This window comes from Pygoscelis adeliae, unplaced genomic scaffold (genome assembly GCF_000699105.1).
Source record: "Pygoscelis adeliae isolate BGI_AS28 unplaced genomic scaffold, ASM69910v1 Scaffold108, whole genome shotgun sequence".
NCBI classification, from domain to species: domain Eukaryota; kingdom Metazoa; phylum Chordata; class Aves; order Sphenisciformes; family Spheniscidae; genus Pygoscelis; species Pygoscelis adeliae.
The window spans coordinates 3,963,956-3,975,937 of NW_008825498.1; the positions used below are offsets into that span (position 1 = coordinate 3,963,956).

The 11,982-nt window shown below is 39.5% G+C and overlaps 1 protein-coding gene across 1 annotated transcript in view; it reads right to left on the minus strand.

Annotated features, from left to right (window-relative positions):
* The window catches only part of ASXL3 (additional sex combs like transcriptional regulator 3), a 109,596-nt gene that overhangs the window by 45,554 nt on the left and 52,060 nt on the right, over positions 1-11,982 (minus strand). The window contains exon 6 of the mRNA XM_009331428.1: positions 561-678. Coding sequence (XP_009329703.1) covers positions 561-678 — 118 coding nt within the window. The remainder of the gene's footprint in view (positions 1-560; positions 679-11,982) is intronic.

The window sequence follows — 11,982 nt, forward strand, 5'->3', positions numbered from 1 at the left end:
AGGAGACACAAATTCCCATTCAAAGAGAAGCTTGCCTTCCCCCCCCCCCACTTTTTATGGCATTGAATACCAGCATGTGGTCCTCCATTAGAGTTCCAGAGCCAAACAAAATGTTACTTTGCATTCCTTTAAAGCTGCTGCTATTACCAATTGTCATTTTACTGTGTGCCTTCAGTTCTTTATTAAAGAAAAATCTCCATCCTTGAGACACCCGATTTGATAAAGAAATAAAGACGTTAAACAAAGCCATCAAGCGGAAATATTGAATACCAGCATGTGGTCCTCCATTAGAGTTCCAGAGCCAAACAAAATGTTACTTTGCATTCCTTTAAAGCTGCTGCTATTACCAATTGTCATTTTACTGTGTGCCTTCAGTTCTTTATTAAAGAAAAATCTCCATCCTTGAGACACCCGATTTGATAAAGAAATAAAGACGTTAAACAAAGCCATCAAGCGGAAATATTATTTCAGCAGTTCCAAATTCTGTATGCTACACAGCTGATTCAGAGGAAGGCTCTGTGACTAGAGCTGATCTTGCAAACGGTCCTTTAGCTATTTACCTGAAGGTGAATCCGACTGCTCATCAGACACCTTTAATGGTGTCAAAACAACACGAGGAACAGTCTTGTTTACCATCATTGAGACTCCATTTCTTCTTTTCTGCTGTTGTCTTAAAGCCTACAAAAACGATAACAAAACATAAAAATGTAACAAAAAATAATGCTTATAAGTGAATTACATGAGACATTTCTCTACCATTAAACTGAATCTCTTAAAATTAGCATAATTTACATAGCTACTGACTTGCCAGACTTCACACTCGTCCCCTTTATGTCATTTTTCTTTAAAATATAAAATCAGGCTTTTGGTTATAAAGAGAAAGAAGATGCACCTTAGATCATTTTCCAATACAGTTTTGACAACAAAGCAGCACGTAACCATTTGCTCTACCTTAACAGCACAACATGATAACCCATGGAATGTGAAACTAAGACTTCCAAGTAAAAAAAATGCAAAATAAATGTTTCAAAACCAGAATAAAAATATATATGTCTGCACATCTCTCGCAGGTGCATCCTCTCCAGTATACTGCTCAGTCAATCAAGTTAACACAGAGTGTCATCAGTATGTACAGCATGTAAGGACTACAGTATTGATGCACTCACTCAGCCGTGAGTAGTGCTGCACAAAATCACTGAACATGGCAGGAATCATTTATTTTTGTGAAGGGAATCAGTCCTAATCTTGGAAACCTTGCAGCACTTGGCTTCTGTCTGCTTGACTTTGGGCATTAACCTTCAGAACACGAACATGATGGTGTTCTGGCAAATCTGGGGAAAAATGATACAAGACTAAATCTCTACAAATGGGAGTGCTTTGTGTTTCATAAATGGATCAAATACAGGGTTGATAATGTAATACAAAATATTTAAAGATTAGAAATAGCAAATACCTGTCAGACTGTTTTATATGGAAAATGATATCTGATTCAAAAGATCTTAAAACATACAAATATGGATACTTGCCAATTAATACCTTTGCAAGCATTAAAAAATTCTGGAATTCATCAGAATGGGCTGGGCTTAATACAGATCTCTCCTATCCTCCTGTCTATTTTTCTGCAATCTTACTGTGCACTCGCTTTTTATAACTGTGATTTTCTCCTGGTTTCGGCTGGGATAGAGTTAATTTTCTTCCTAGTAGCTGGTACAGTGCTGTGTTTTGGATTGAGCATGAGAATAATGTTGATAACACACCGATGTTTAGTTGTTGCTAAGCAGTGTTTATACTAAGTCAAGGACTTCTCAGCTTCCCATACTCTGCCAGTGAGGAGGTGCACAAGAAGCTGGGAGGGAGTATAGCCAGGACAGCTGACTCAAACTGGGATATTCCATACCATATGACATCATGTTCAGTATATAAGCTGGGGGCAGTTGGCCGGGGGGCAGCGATCACTGCTTGGGGACTGACTGGGCGTCGGTCAGCGGGTGGTGCGCGGTTGCATCACTTGTTTTTTTTCTTTCACTGGGTTTTTGTCTCTCTCTCTCTCTCTCACACACACTTTTCATTACAATATTATTATCATTATTATTTTTTTTCCTTCAATTATTAAACTGTTCTTATCTCAACGATTCTCTCCCCCATCCCACCGGGTCAGGGGGTGGGGGAGTGAGTGGCTGTGTGGTGCTTGGTTGCCGACTGGGGTTAAACCATGACAGAGTTGTGTTATGATGTTGGGGGGGATTTATTAAAGTAATACTATATCAACAAGGAACATTATCTCATGTAAAAACATGTAGGTTTATGAGCATGAATGATTGATGCCTTATAAGGTTTAAGTCTGTAACTTCAATTAATCTGTAATATCTTTCTAAAATGTTCACACAGCTAAATAAAAAAAAATCTCTGAAAAAAAATCGATATCACTCTATTCCTCTAAATAACACACTACACAACATAAAATAAATCAAGCCACACATAAAAAATAACCCCTTTTATAGTACACTTCTTAAAAGACACATAAGCACTGTGCAATAAAAAGAAAATTAGAACACTTGAAATCAAACAAAGAGAGGAAGCTGGTCAGATCTGCACCGAACCAAAGCAGCAAGCAGAAAGCCGTGAAGAACAGCCTATACTTCACACATTTTTGAGACAGAAAATTCCTACTGGTATTGAGCAAGCACAGCCAGACTTGTGGACAGAAAATTCCAAAACGTTTCTCAAAAATGCCCCACAATTCCAAAAATGACCCTCAGTGCACAGTCCTGCCAAGCTAAGTGTCAAACCAGGTGATCCTTATTTAATAGCAATACCACTGAGACAGTAACAAATAGTCCACTAAAAATTAACTGAAAAGACAGCCAACTTCTGCGCTAACAGCATACCAATATAAGCACAACCCAGACTTTGTATTGTTATGCCCCACAGCCTGATTTGCCTGATGAAGAGCAAAGAGAAGAAATATTCATGCTCTGTGTCATCCTCCCTAGACAAATGAGTAAGAGCCCAAACGACGACCCATCTTCTCCTCCACCCTGACCTTTCAGGACAATTTCCACCTCTACCAGGGATAATAGCCTTGTTGCCAGCATCCATAAGGAAATACCATTTTAATGATTTATACAGCCACTGTGACAAAGGTAGATTCTTTGTAAAGCCTCACAGTTGATTTTCAATGCTTTAGACTGAACTCCCACAAATGAGAGAAAATAAGCAGCAGTGTATCCTCCATCAATGACAGGTAGGTAGCATTTGTACACCTTAGGTGACACACGTGCTGCTGGAGCAAGGTCAGAGGTACCCAATCTTTGTCAGGCACACCACTTACCTTCTTTTATGCTACAGGAAGGCCACTTGTGGACCTTAAGCACATATTTATGCAACTGATCTGGCACTTCCAAGAAGCACAGGCCACCCCACTCTCACAGAGCACTAATGCAAGACAGCATGGCTCATCCCAGCACTCCCCGAACACTCAGAGCCACAAGAGAACACAGCTGGGAGCAGGCAAACATTGCTACCAGAACTATTCACTTTGAGGCATAGCCCACTTCTGAGCACAGGCTAAGCACCTCAGCATGTGAGGATCAAGCACACACCTTAAAGACACCATTTGCCTTTAACACAAATTTGCTTTTCAGGGTTCTTTTTCCCTAACACTCATTGTTTCACTGCCAGTCCCTCCCCCATCTCCTCCAGTTTCACAACGCAAGGAACCGATCATGACGCAGGGCCCATAGTTAAGTTTGGAAATCAGTCTCTACGGGATGACTCAAGCTGACAGTAAAGCTACACACATGTGGACACCTGAAAGACAGGTTGCGGAATGGAAAAAAAAATTAAAACCATGTGGACATCAAAATCTAAGTCAAAGTTTTAACACAAAGTGCCAATGAATTATGCTGTGCCCAGAGAATAGACGAATAATCTTCCCCATGCCTCTCTATCTTTTCATTTGTCAAAGGAAAGATATGAGGCAGGGGAGGAGGGTACAAAAGTATCAAGTAAATAATCTAACATTTGATTTGCAGAGTAAAGAGATGGCAGAGATTTTGCTCGGTCATCCTGTTTAGTGGGACATATTCCCAGCTAATCACAATAATTTTGTGTTAAATTCTCCTTTGAATTCAAAGCTGCAGGGTCTGAAATTTTGGATAGACAAGTCTTTGGAAGACAACACTAGAAGCAACCCAGCAGAGGGAGAATTTGCTGACTGATGCCTAGTTACTAGTAAAGCCAAACACTAGAAGGAGTTAAGTATAAAGCAAGGCCACTCTGTGCAGTCTTCTGCTGAGGACAAATATATGACTTCTCTATGCTTAGCCTGAGGGATATTAATTTTAGGACACAAGACTACTGTAGGATAAGAAAGAATCTTGTATGCCAAGATTAATTCTACTTAGCTGGGAAGTCAATGGGATTACTCAAAGTGAAACATACACCAAACGCTTTGCTATATTGAGCTTTTAGTGCACCAAGCTAATTTAGTGCTTTCCTAGTGACTACGACGAAATAAATCTCTAGTTTTGGCTCTTCTGGTGAAGGGAATAAACACAAAGTAGAGGAGTCAAATTTGTGACTAGCCCTGAGGAAAATGAGGAATTTTATAACTTATTCCAAAGAAAAATGGTTCCAGATCTCACTGTAGATACAGAAACAGTAACTAACACAAACTACATTGGCATCTTCTACTGACACAGCCTTTTGCATCTCATCCATATTTAGAGATATATAACGTCCTAGCTGGGCTTCCTATAGAACTGCAAGATCTACCTACCATATCTACCAAATGATAAGGTGTCATTTTTACTATGGAAAGTGAGAGAGAAACACATATAGCACATATGATAGCTTACATAAAGTATATTTTTCTTTAATGAGACTCTATGTTTACATTTCAAATGTATTCAATCACTTTGTGCTAAATGCTTGAGTTAAAAAAGCTGCAAGTTGTAAATTCCTAGAACTGATCACTGTTGAAGTATTCTGTAAAACATTACTACCATTCTATCTGTACAGCACATAAATAAAAAAGGAGAGAAAGACAATGAAAGTTCATGTGGTATACAAGTTAAACATTAAAAGCTCTCTTAAAATCACCACCAAAATATAGTACTTACATCCAGCCTTTCACAAGCAGATTTGCAAAGGACATCTGTGAATCTCTCGCACATAATGAGTATGGAGAATTCCCAGTATTCCCATTCATAAAAATGAACCTGTGACCATCTGTTGAATAACGCTGCCACGGTCATTATACAGGGCTTGGCATAATTAATTTGTTTAATGAAATTATTTTTATTGCCCAAATCTTTAAGTAACCTATCAATCCATTTTCATCCAAAGAACTCAAAATAACATAAGATGAGTATTAAGAGAACACAAACTCTGAAGATAGATGACAAAAGAAAAACACCATGCAATTAACAGTGATCTAATTCCAAGCAGGTTTTATAAAGAGGTGACAAGAGCAAGTCTCCTTCTCTTGTTTGGGGAGTTTATGCCCCTGCTGGAGTATAGCAAGCAGTGTGTTGGAGGTTTCATGAATGCCATTATCTGTTCTTAAGAATAATAATTTAATATTTAGTTGATCTGAACACAGGAAAGACTTCTTCACCCATGTGACAAAATGGTTGACTCTCTTCAGTAAAAACTAATAAAGTCGTCTTTGAAGTAGGAATGAAAGGAAACAATATAAACTAAAAGGTAACTGGAGAGAGGGGAAAAATAACATCCCCAAAAAAGCACCAGAAGCAAAATGTCAAGCTCTATGCTCTGATTTTACTGCTGCTTGGGATATTTTTTTATTATTTTTCTTTCCCACATCCTTTCAACTCAAAATGAAAAAATGCAGCATACAGATAAACCATTAATGCAGAAAACCACTTTCATTTGAGCTTAAATGCATGACATGCTAAGAATGTTAAAAATTAAGTTATGAACAACAAAGATATTTAACACTTGGTTGCATTAAGCAACATCATCCCAGATTTCTATTTGTTCCATAAATGTCAAGTCTACATTCTGAAACTCATATCATGAAACATAACCTTTGAAATTTCACACATTATGGATCAGAAATGTAAAGCTACGGAATTCTTCCGTTCTGCCATGTGAAAAACAAGAGCTACGATACACTGAGAAAAGTCTATTGCATAAAATAAATAACAACTCTACATCATGGTCATGGTTCCCAAATTGGCAAAGATGACACAGATTTATAGTTTATCACTGATTCACTTAACACCACCATAAAATTCCGTCTTTGTCCTCTCTCTCACCCTCATTTTGTTAGTAAAATTAAGACAGCCTTTAATTCCCATGTCTCTATTAAATTAAAAATTCTCAGTGGCAACCTGTTTCATGGATACAAAGAGCAGTTAAAATAAAACAGTAAGCACCACAAATCATGAAGAATAAACACATTCTTATTTTCAGGATGCCACTATTTCTTATACTAAACATACATTAAAAGTACTCAGTTATAAGCATGTAAACATAAGATTAAAAGAATAATAAAGATGTCTCATGGAAACAGCTACAAAGTACAAAGTGCCATTTCCAAAGCATAGAGCAAATTAATTTACTTCCAACCAGACTTGTACACCTACCATAACAGTAGTGGTGCCAAGTGTACACAACCGATCATTTGGAGATACGGTATTTTCCATATAGTGGTATTTCCAAGAGTAGTGGCAGAACACCAGGCTGGAAGTTTGGAGACGTAGGGTTTATTTTCAAACTCTGCTAATAACTTCTTGAACAAGCATCTATTCTTGTCCCATGCTGTCCTCCCACCCTGTGACACTTGTATCTGTATTTGCAACCAAAATAATTTCTTGCTGCATATTTGTTCTTTAGGTCCCAGTAGTGGTCAGGGTCTTTCTGTACAACTCCAGTATACATTAACGACTGAACATTTATCTGTATATTAACCAACATTGAACTAAAGTGCTTGGACATTCATGGTGCAGAGACAGAGATGTGTGTATTTATGTGCGTGTCTGTACACCTGCAAGCCAGCACTATCTTCTATAGTTTTACAATAATGCATTCATAGCTCCAGTTGCTGCAGATCATGATAGACTGCAAAATAAACATTTTTGTTGCTTTCCCAACCACAGAAACCAGAGAAGGACAAAAATCCATGTGATGTGTTCAACGTCTGTTCTGACTTGCACATGAATGCGAATGATGATGGCATATGCATTGGCTCTGTGGCACTTTTTTCCAAAGAGAAGAGTGTTGGGTTTTTTAAAAATTGTTCATGTAGTATTAAACTAATAATATCTATCAGCTGAAAAGTGCTTTATGGGGAAATCTGCTTCTTGGCACAACAAAGCACATATAGGTAAGGCAACAGTTTGTAGAAAGAAGTTTAAAAACAAACTAAAGTAAAGATAGCAATGTCAATGCAAAATCTTGAAACAGCAATCAACATTTTCCATTAGGTCAAATTTGCAAACATACTCTGCACAGGGTCCAAAGCATACAGTGGGGGCTTCAGGGCTAGACTACCATTCTCCAGATAAAAAATCTTGTCATACTACCTCTCAGAGAAACAGGTGCATCAATTTACATTGCACCAGTGTAAGCAGTTACAGTGTAATGCCTTTCTGCCAGACATCCTGTTTCAGTCTGGGTTCTGCCACATGCCCACACACCCTGAGCACACAGCCTTTTGGGGACCTACCCAACAGCTCCTGGAACAGCATTTGCAGATAACTGCTTGTCAGCATTTTGTAGGAGGCTTCCTAGAGCTCTGAAGAGTTGTGAGCTGTTCCAACTCCTGTCTTTCCCTGAAAAGGACAACCATTTCTAGGATGCACTTCAAAATCAAGGCATGATTCGTTTTTACCTGGGTATAATTTCATGTTATAAACTATTCAAATCAAAAGCTGTTCTTTTCATATGGCCCAGAAGAAGATATTCACTTAGACACGCACTGCCATTATATGGAAAAATCATCTAACATCACTGGAAAAGCTTGACTGGGACTCTCATCTCCAGTGATGATATTTGTCATTAATACAGTAGCAATGACCAATTAATCTTAAATAGTTCCCCAGACAAGTGCAAGGCTTAGAACTAGGCCACTATCATCAGATTGACTGTCTGAGACTTGGGACAAGCAACTGCATCTACAGAACAGAACAAAGAGAGCACTTTTGACCTATGTTTGGGAAGGAGATTCTGCTACGTAGCAGTAACAGATTTAACCAAAAGTAATGCTTATGCCAGGACATACTTTAAATGAGAGACACTGTCCTACAGTGAGGTAGAGGGGCAACTACACTTCGACATGGTACTGTTCTAAAGTTGCTTTAAAATTCTTCTTAGTTATTTCTTAGAGTAAGAAATTCTGGAAAATACGTTTATTAAAACAGAAAACGTGCAGAAGAGCTGCAAAAAGCATGCTATGCAAACAACCCCAGAGGAGAAACAAACAAGCAGAATGCCCCAGCAACTGGGAGCTAGTTACCAGAAAGCAGTACAAAAAGAATACAGGGATTGTGTGGATTCCTGTCCCTTTCTTTCCATCACAGGTAAGGGCTGAGGACCATGGGGATGACCCAGAAGAAAGTCTCATAAACATTGTCTTGCGTCTTACCAAAGGACTGTGTTGAGCAGCTGGTACATGCTGCCCATGCATAGGGACCTTTAGAGGGACATACCGTGCAGCCTGCCTTCGGGCAATGCATGTACTCCCTGAAGAGCTCCTGCTGGAACTCTTGCTCTTCCAGCTTCTTTTCCCCATTATGCAGTCTCCCTGCCATAGTTTCTCTGTCCTCTTCCCTAGACTTGTCTTGGCAATCAGAAAATCAGTTTAGTTTATCATCTTCGAACTTCCATTTTCCTGAATGCATTTTGTAAATTCCACTGTCCCTTCCCATGTCTCTCTAGAAGTCAAAAAGCAACATGTTTTCCTTGTTTTCCATTTGTTGACCGGAAAATTTGTCAAGAATCATCACTTATGTTGCCAGACATCTGATCAAATGCTTCAGCTAGGGAGCCAGAATTCTCCAACTGTGCCCTTGGTAAATTTGTAGCATCTGAAATGAAACATAGGAAAAAATGGTTAACAGAGACACTGACAAACTGCAGCAAACTCTCTATACTGAGGAATTCAGTACAAAAAATACCTCTCAGTTCACAGTGGATTTTCAGAGCCTTTCAGGAAGACACCCTGTGCTCAAATTCTAAGTGATAAGGACATAATCATAATGATCTCCTCTGTCACCTTTGTTTCTTTGGGGGCGAGGAAGGGAAAGGAGGGCAGGCAAATATATCAGGCTTATATCAGAATGTGTGAGTGAGTAGTTGCTCAAATGAGTCAAAGGATAGACACCACAGACAGACTCATACTGGATTACTTTCTACAGACAGCAAAATGCTTCAAGATAACCTGCATCTGGCTGTAGTCAAGGAAAGAAGTCCTAACAGAATGAGTGTGGAGGGTGCAAGACTGGTGAGTTTGCTCTTGTTCTTCTCTCAAAGCAAGATAAGCAGCGTGCCCGAGCTGAAGACACAAAAGCAAATCCACACCAGCATCAAGGTAGATCAGGATTCTACCGTCAGTGCCAACCTAGGCACTTGGACACCTGTGTCCTTACAAAACAAACAAACAAAGAAATCTTCTTAAACTAGTCCTGTGAATTTGGGTAAATCAGGGCTAAATTACACTGTTCACCATTCTGCTCTGAAATTTAGTCTCTTGTTGCTTCAGGGTGTAGGTTGATTTCTAATAATAATTACAGTTGTGCTAGAAAAGTGAGGCTGAAATGTTACTGGGAGCTGTACAGGTCTAATGTCCTATAATTCAGAAGCAACACATGAGCCAAACCATAACTTCCCCATAGCTCTCTTAATGCTTGGGGCCTGACAGCATCCACTGGAAAAAAAGGGATGTGGAGTTGCCACTTTTGCTATAAGAACAAATCACATGGATGGGTGCCTTCCGTCTCCATAAAACCCCTGCATCTACCCACTTTACGAATAAAACAGTGGCACATATATGAACCCAGCCACCAAGCATGCAGACAAAGCCCAAAGTTAAGAAAAACAAAACAAACCATGGCAGTAACATACCTTGTGTAGATTCCCTTATTTCCTGAGCTTCTCTCCTCCCAAACCCACTTGGCTGCTGTCTCTGGAGTTTCTGTCTCTACAAAGAGATCTGGATGCCCAGCACAGTCTCAGACATGTCCTGGTCTGTATTCAGATCCTGAGTCTGAATGGAGTATCCTTCTCTTCTCCCAACAGAAAATTTATGGGTACCCTTCTTGGTGCTGATTCCAAAGTGCCAAAAGTGAGGCAGGATTTTCTTCCATGTCTGGGAGGTCTACTATCATCCCCAGACATCGTTACAGTGCATCTTCAAGTTCTTTATCCTCTCTTGGTACTGCCCCAGGAAACAACTGGTACACTGATGGACAAGGTGCTCTTATACTTGGCTATCAGAGTCCAACACACACTAATACCACCTCAATGTCCTGGATATTCACACATGCTCAGTGTTACCTACGTGAGGCCAGTTTGCAGGTATGATCGTTTCTTCCGAGAAATGTTCCAAGAACACCTTGGTAGATACAGACAAATCTGTACATAGTGAAGACTTCCAAAAACAGTATCACCTCAAGTCAATGGAACAGAAACTGGACCAGAGAGGAGCATGGTAGATACTGTGCCATGACTTGATGTCCGTACTTGAGTTAGCCTTGTCCAGAGCAAGAATAATTCACACAGTAGTGTGACCATGTACCACTGCTAGCAGATGCAGATGTAGTTCAGTACTTTCCCAGGAAGAGGTCCTTACATGGGTCTGCATGCCAAAACTCTCGAGTGTGAAAATGAGGTAAATCAGTATGGAACTGATCAGTACCGATAGGAAATCAGCATGTGACAGCATGCAATAAACCTTCTTTTCAAAGGTACTAGATCAGCAACAGCTGGGCACACATACCCAAGCACTTCCAACAGCAAAAGGGAAACAGAAATCTGTAAAATCTAGCATCAGAAAGCCAAGCATAAAAGGCAGCTCTACACGATAGACTCTTTTGTCTAAACCCTCAGGAATGGGAACTATTTTGTTGGACATTACACTCAGATACTATACAAGGGCAAAACTGAAACTCCCTCAAAAATGAAAAAGAAGCATGAAACACACTCAATGGTAAAACACTCAAAACCTAGTGTTCTCCCAACAAGGACACTACGAAGGTGGTGAAGCCTTCCGGACGAAAATGGCAGCCCAGCCTTTGAAAGGTGAGGAGATAAGGTCTGAACTGTGACACAGACCTTGTGAAAGTCCACTGCAACTGCAAACCTCCTTAGCCCATGCAAAGTACCCCAGATCCACTGCTACCTGAGAGAAATCAAGACCAAGAGCCAGGGCTCAGAAAATGCCCTTTCCTCCAAGTTCCTAGCATAGCTCAAGAAATGCAGTGTTGTGACTAATTTTATTCATGAGACCATCCTAAAAAACAGGCTGTTACAAGGAAATGTGAGATTGCTCTTTGCAAACTAAACCCAGGAATATACCTCTAAAATTCATTAAAAATCAAATCATATGTAAATCCAGCATACAACACTTTAAAGAGAATTACATGTGACTAGAGTGGTTAATAAGTAGATAAACAGTGGAGAAAATATTCTAATTCTAGCTCAGATCTTCAAGCAGTACTGCACATTATCAACTTGCCTCTCACTTTAATTTTAATGGATTACAAAACAAATACACGCAAGATCAAGTTAATGTGAAGAACCCACTGTTTTTAAATAAATCGAGTAGGAAACTGTTTGAAAGACTTGTAGGTTTTCATTCTGTGGAGACTGTTTAGTAATAGAAAAAAAGCAATAGCTAGGGAAGACCCCATTATGACGTATATACAGTCTATGTATGTTTATATAGTATAAGCACTTGCTGAGAGCATGATGATGGCTCATCTTCTGTTACGTTAGCATGGAACCAGTAAGTTA